Source organism: Cherax quadricarinatus, chromosome 34, assembly GCF_038502225.1.
Source record: "Cherax quadricarinatus isolate ZL_2023a chromosome 34, ASM3850222v1, whole genome shotgun sequence".
NCBI lineage: Eukaryota > Metazoa > Arthropoda > Malacostraca > Decapoda > Parastacidae > Cherax > Cherax quadricarinatus.
Window position 1 is genome coordinate 17,858,707 of NC_091325.1, and position 7,503 is coordinate 17,866,209.

At 39.1% G+C, this 7,503-nt stretch overlaps 1 protein-coding gene across 1 annotated transcript in view; it reads left to right on the plus strand.

Annotated features, from left to right (window-relative positions):
- Positions 1–5,769, plus strand: part of LOC128693654 (SET and MYND domain-containing protein 4-like) — a 97,720-nt gene extending 91,951 nt beyond the window's left edge. Inside the window, exon 5 of the mRNA XM_070091203.1 lies at positions 2,986–5,769. Coding sequence (XP_069947304.1) covers positions 2,986–3,684 — 699 coding nt within the window. The 3' untranslated portion in view covers positions 3,685–5,769. The remainder of the gene's footprint in view (positions 1–2,985) is intronic.
- The last annotated feature ends 1,734 nt before the right edge of the window (positions 5,770–7,503 follow it).

The window sequence follows — 7,503 nt, forward strand, 5'->3', positions numbered from 1 at the left end:
AGGGCAACATGGGTTTAGAACAGGTCGCTCCTGTCTGTCTCAACTATTGGATCACTACGACTAGGTCCTAGATGCACTAGAAGACAAAAAGAATGCAGATGTAATATATACAGACTTTGCAAAAGCCTTCGACAAGTGTGACCATGGCGTAATAGCGCATAAAATGCGTGCTAAAGGAATAACAGGAAAAGTTGGTCGATGGATCTTTAATTTCCTTACAAACAGAACACAAAGAGTGGTAGTCAACAGAGTAAAGTCCGAGGCAGCTACGGTGAAAAGCTCTGTTCCACAAGGCACAGTATTCACTCCCATCTTGTTCCTCATCCTCATATCTGACATAGACAAGGATGTCAGCCACAGCACCGTGTCTTCCTTTGCAGATAACACCCGAATCTGCATGACAGTGTCTTCCATTGCAGACACTGCAAGGCTTCAGGCGGACATCAACCAAATCTTTCAGTGGGCTGCAGAAAACAATATGAAGTTCAACGATGAGAAATTTCAATTACTCAGATATGGTAAACACGAGGAAATTAAATCTTCATCAGAGTACAAAACAAATTCTGGCCACAAAATATAGCGAAACACCAACGTCAAAGACCTGGGAGTGATCATGTCGGAGGATCTCACCTTCAAGGACCATAACATTGTATCAATCGCATCTGCTAGAAAAATGACAGGATGGATAATGAGAACCTTCAAAACTAGGGATGTCAAGCCCATGATGACACTCTTCAGGTCACTTGTTCTATCTAGGCTGGAATATTGCTGCACACTAACAGCACCTTTCAAGGCAGGTGAAATTGCTGACCTAGAAAATGTACAGAGAACCTTCACGGCGCGCATAACGGAGATAAAACACCTCAATTACTGGAAGCGCTTGAGGTTCCTGAACCTGTATTCCCTGGAACACAGTCGGGAGAGATACATGATTATATACACCTGTAAAATCCTAGAGGGACTAGTACCAAACTTGCACATGAAAATCACTCACTACGAAAGCAAAAGACTTGGCAGACGATGCAACATCCCCCCAATGAAAAGCAGGGGTGTCACTAGCACGTTAAGAGACCATACAATAAGTGTCAGGGGCCCGAGACTGTTCAACTGCCTCCCAGCATACATAAGGGGGATTACCAATAGACCCCTGGCAGTCTTCAAGCTGGCACTGGACAAGCACCTAAAGTCGGTACCTGACCAGCCAGGCTGTGGCTCGTATGTTGGTTTGCATGCAGCCAGCAGTAACAGCCTGGTTGATCAGGCTGTGATCCACCAGGAGGCCTGGTCACAGACCGGGCTGCGGGGGCGTTGACCCTCGGAACTCTCTCCAGGTAAACCACATAAAAGGGGGAAATTGGGTCAGTTACAATACCCAGGTAAGTCCAGCCATACCCATATCTAATTACGTTAGCTACAGCTAATACATAGGGGTGAGATTTGACTGGCATTACCAATAAATCTCATATGTGGGTGATTCACCCAAACCCCAGTAAGTACTACTGTGCATTTCAGATGATAGTGAAATGCTGAGATATACGCTCCTTTGGGGCAAATTGTATAATAAACTTGTTAATCCATAGCCATAACCAGTTCTCCACAACAGCTCTGTTCAAAACAGGAGAGATCAGAGCTGAAAAATGTACAAAGATGTCATTTACTGCCCACATCAAGCTAATAAGTATTTAAACAACTTGGAAATTCTTGGACTCCTTGGATTGTACTGTCTAGAGTAGAAAAAATTATACAGTATGTACCTAATAATATGGAAGATACTCAAGGGCCTGGTCCCAAATCTACACTTTACCATAATTTACTGGAATGAGATATGGGAGGAAGTGTAAATAAACTAGGTAAAATACATGGCTACCATAGGCACAGTTAGAGAACACTATCAACATCCATGGCCCCAAACTCATCAACTTGCTACCAGCACATATCATAAATATTGCCAGAACTTAGTTTTAGGCCGATATTGATACCATAAAAATTATCCTACATTTACCATTACTGCTGCCAATACTTTGGTACACCCCAAGCCACAACAAATATGCAAGTCTTTGAGAGGAAACCTGACTACTTCCTCCGCCAAGTGCCAGATCAGCCAGGTTGTACTCGCGTACATGTGGCTGCAGAGTCAAGTCTCAGCTCCTGGCCCCCTCCCCCCCTGCTGGTCAAATAGGTAGTCAACATGGAAGTCTGGTCCCAAACTGGGCTAAGATATGATGCTGCTGAAGAGCTCTTAATCCATGGCAATGAAGCTTCCTTCCCCTTCCTCAGATAAAACCTGATAACCTTCCCTTCTCAAGGTTTAGCACCCTCCCCATGAATATAATAATCCCTTCGGATCAAACCTGATTACTTCCCATTTCCCTAAAGCTGTGTAAACCCTATGGGCTTAGCACTTCCCAATTATTATTATTACATTATTATATTTATGGGGGAGACTAAATCTATTGGAGTCATACAGTGCCTGTTGGATGGAAGGCATTCATGATCAATTCGTATTATTTTATGGAGGGAAGCACTATGCCCATAGGGGTCATAAAACAACTAGGGAAAAGGGAGGCAGTTGGGTTTGATCAAGGAAAGTAAGTACAGGTTCAGTTACTTGGTTCAAGAACCCCTCACCAGTATCAAGACATCCCTCTTCAGGGGAGTATTCCCCAATTCTCATTCCCTCTGCACTGTATGACCCTTATGGGTTTATAGTTTCTCTGAATACAATGCAATGATTTGCATACTGGAATAAGTACCTACAGTACAGTATTCCACTGTTTTATATATACAACTGGATAGAATACCAGAGATACAGTATTTTTTATTGTCCAATGCATGAAATTCAGAAGTTCAAAGTAGTGCAGAATTTTTCATTGAAATCATTTCTTACAGTTCAATTTTAGTTGGTATGAAATACATAGGTTAGTTTGTAAGGCTTCTTTTATGTCACTGAACTTTTCATATATATATATATTTTTTTTTTTTTAGGAAATTGTGAATAACAACAAGATGAGTACGCTGGAAACAAGTGGATTTGCTGTTTACCCATCAGCCCTCATGAATCACTCCTGCAATCCAAACTGTAATGTATTTTTTTATGGGAAAACTGAGGTTGTGAGAGCAACTCATTTTATCCCTGCTGACAGATCACTAACAGTGTCTTATGGGAATGATTTTACTAGTGCAGACAGAGATTTCAGGAGGACAGCAATGATGCAAACATTCCATTTTATATGCACATGTGAGGCTTGTAAAAATGACTGGCAAACTACGATAAATTTGCCAAAACAACAGATAATTCTAAAATGTTGGGAATGTGATAATGCAATCATCCCCACAATAAAGCTTTGCTCAGTATGCAAATTGAATTACAATAAGCAAGGAGAAGCAGAGGCTATGGGTGGGCTTCATGCACCACCATATAACTACAGTGACATCCTCATGAAGGTAGAAAAAATTCAGAATGAATTTTTAAAGGTCAAGGAAAATATCTGTAACGACAGCAAATCAGAGCAAAATGTAAAGGTGGTGCGCACTCTCATTAAGATTTTCTGTACTTATGTACACCAGCCAAATTTCATTCTTCAAAATGCTGTACATGTATTACAAACTATTTGTACCAGGTTTGGCTCTCGAATTTATGTTAAAAATCAAAACCCAATTTCTCCAGAATGCCCTGTCTCATAAAAATTTGAAGTTTATGTTTAAGAAATATTCTTGATAGATGAATTTACTTGTTGATCATTATTTAAGAATTTAAAAAAGATTTACAGTGGGACCCCTGTATCTGCAGGTCTGATTTCTGAGGGTTCAGTTATCCACAGTTTTCCCTGGCCGGAAAATTAGAGAAGTACAGTAGTGCTTCCCATGAGTGAAAAAGGGCTAATTCTCAACTTACTGTGCATAATTTATCAATTAAAATTTATCATAAGTAGTATATAAACAAAAAATTCCTTAAATATAGGGTTCACTTACATCCGTGGTTTCGGGTATCCATGGTAGGTCTTGGAATGTATCCCCCACAGATACAGGGGTCCTACTGCATATCTATGATTGGCCATAATCAATAATTTGCTTTATATCAGGGATTCCTAAACAGGCACATGTACTTTCCAGACAAACAAACTTTATTTCTTTGCATAGGTTACAATGTGTGAAAGCGTATAAAGCGTGTTGATGGGTACAAAGAAAGTAACATGCCAGGGCATTTCAGGCAGTGGTATACAAGGTCTTTTTCAAGGGAAGGCAAGTTATTATTATATGCTGGAAGTGATTTTTTAAAATATAAAATACAAGATTTAGTAGATTTGAGGTTATTACCTGGAGAGAGTTCCGGGGGTCAATGCCCCCGTGGCCCGGTCTGTGACCAGGCCTCCTGGTGGATCAGAGCCTGATCAACCAGGCTGTTACTGTTGGCTGCACGCAATCCCAATGTACGAGCCACAGCCCGGCTGGTCAGGTACCGACTTTAGGTGCTTGTACAGTGCCAGCTTGAAGACTGCCAGGGGTCTATTGGTAATCCCCCTTATGTATGCTAGGAGGCAGTTGAACAGTCTCGGGCCCCTGACACTTATTGTATTGTCTCTTAACGTGCTAGTGACACCCCTGCTTTTCATTGGGGGGATGTTGCATCGTCTGCCAAGTCTTTTGCTTTCGTTGTGAGTGATTTTCGTGTGCAAGTTCGGTACTAGTCCCTCTAGGATTTTCCAGGTGTACATAATCATGTATCTCTCCCGCCTGCATTCCAGGGAATACAGGTTCAGGAACTTCAAGCGCTCCCAGTAATTGAGGTGTTTTATCTCCGTTATGCGCGCTGTGAAAGTTCCCTGTACATTTTCTTGGTCAGCAATTTCACCTGCCTTGAAAGGTGCTGTTAGTGTGCAGCAATATTCCAGCCTAGATAGAACAAGTGACCTGAAGAGTGTCATCATGGGAAAATAAAGCATATGTCAAAACTTATTAGCTAATGTTCAATTAAGAGCCACATGTATTTTGCTCTTATAAATGTCATTAGGCTGTCAAAACATCCAGGAAGATGGTGGCAAATGGCCAGAATTTTGCTCTTATAAATGTCATTAGACTGTCAAAACATCCAGGAAGATGGTGGCAAATGGCCAGAAAATGAATATTACCATTTTATATCTTTCACCAATATCATAGATAATATTTAGATACAATAAATGGTTTAAAACCGACAAGTTGAAGAATGAGACACTTATGCAACATCTGGGAATCTTTATTGAAGAAACGTTTTGCCAAACAGTGGCTTCATCAGTCCAATACAAATCAGAAGGGTGTAAGGAGAGGAGGAGTTTGAGGTAATCAGTCCCTCAGCCTGGAGTCGATGTGTTCAGTCAATCAGTCTTGTAGAAAGTACAGCATAGGGCCGTAGAAGTGGCTTATATACTGTAGTCAGGTGAGGCGAAGCAGGAGGAGGCGGGGTCATAGTGGTACCATCCACTAGTCGAAGTAGGTCTTCGTCCAAAGGTTGGACGAAGACCTACTTCTGATTTGTATTGGACTGATGAAGTCACTGTGTAGTGAACTATTTCTTCAATAAAGATTCCCAGATGTTGCATGAGTGTCTCATTCTTCAATATTTAGATAACTTACATTACATTGTTTTGTGATTTCATAAACTAGTACACCAATCATCTTTTTATAACTTGTCAATTACAATGTTTTTATTTTAATGAAAATTCTTAAAGCATGTACTGTGCTTAACTGTCTGTTCATACCTTGTACTAGACCCATTAAAAAAATATGTAATCACTATGTAGTCTTAATAATAGACTAGGTTTGCCGATATGATGTAACTCTTGTTGGTTTTCTCATTATTGTATACTTTGAAAAATAATTCAAAATAAAAAGCATGAGTTTGAATTTTAGCCATTATACTATGAAGTAGGGATATAGAAGTCCTCGAAAATAATAGGAACTACAGGAAAAGTTGTTGTAGATTTTTGAAGTATTGGGAGGGGTGAGCAGGTGTACACTTAATTAAGTCTGGATAATACAGGGAGGAAAATGAATGGAAGGGGAAGACTCCAAAATCAGCAAGAACAAAGATAAAACCTTAAGGGAGAAACATACCCAAAGAATGAGCAGGTGAAATGAGTTTAGTTTTATATCTATTATGTACCTCATAACTTACCTGTGGGGGGATGTCTAAGAAATAGTCAACCTAGCTGTGTTTCAGTTACTGTGTGATCTGAGAAAGATTTCCCAGAATTCCATAGCACAAGCCCATGCCTCAATACATGGAACTGGAATAGTGCAAAGTGTGGCATAAGTTGATAACGTAGTTAAATATTAGCTTTGAAGATCTGAAACTAAAGAGAAGTGGCATTCACAAGTCATCATCTGGAAACTGTAAATTTTTTCAATAAAAATGATAAAGTAGGACATATATAGCCCAAATCTAAATGAAACCTTTTAACAAGACAAGTATCATAAAATACACAAGCACATTAAGCTTGAAGCCCCTCAGAAGCTGCATTATCAAGATACAGGCATGGAAAGGTTGAAGCTAATCAGATGTGACACATGGAACTTATTGTAGAAGAAGCAATACATATTTCATTTTTTCAGTTTCTTCAAAAAATACAATTTAGAACCTGTACAGGCCAAAATTAATTCATACTTTTCTCTAGTAAGACTTACCTGCTTTTAAGAAAGTAAATACAGTAAGTTATGTAGGTTACTGTACATAAGTTTTTAGCACACCCAAGTTATAGACAATGACAAGACATTTCCCAATTATTTCACAGAAATCAATCTGACTAATTAAACTGTAACATAATAATAATAAATAGTTTATTTGGCCATGATACATAGTTATACAAGGAATTATAGTAGTTGGGTGTACATGTCATAAGCCCCTTGTATGGAGAGCATTAAGGGCAGGCTTAAAATTAGCTTAAGATAAATAACTTTCACAACTTAACATTAAGAGGTTGTTTCCTTTGAGGAAAAACACATCAACACTAGAATTATAAAAATGACCGGAAGATACATTTTCCAGTTGTTACACAGAATCCAATAAAATTCGTAACTATATGAAACTTTCCATCCATTTCATTGGTTGCATCATCCATTGGACCTAAAATCTGGAACACCCTACCTGAAAACTCTAGAACTGCAGACACACTCATCACTTTCAAAACTACAGTTAGAAAACATCTTATCTCCCTGATACACCCTGACAACTAACTACATGATAACCACCTGGTGATTCACAATTACACTCACCCACTGACTATAAACACAGAAATACTAATTTTAATCTTAAAATAATGAATCCTAACTAGTCATAAGTTTGCCTATGATGCTCCAAATACAGTATAGACACTTTGTATTGTGCTAAAATAAAAGCATTCACATTGCTAAACTCACAAATTATAATGTAGTCACCTAGCCTTAATACCATAATCTGTAAGGATTTAATGTTAAGAATTAATCTAAGTCTGCTCGAAATGCCTAGCCATGCTAGGTGTTCTAGTGGCC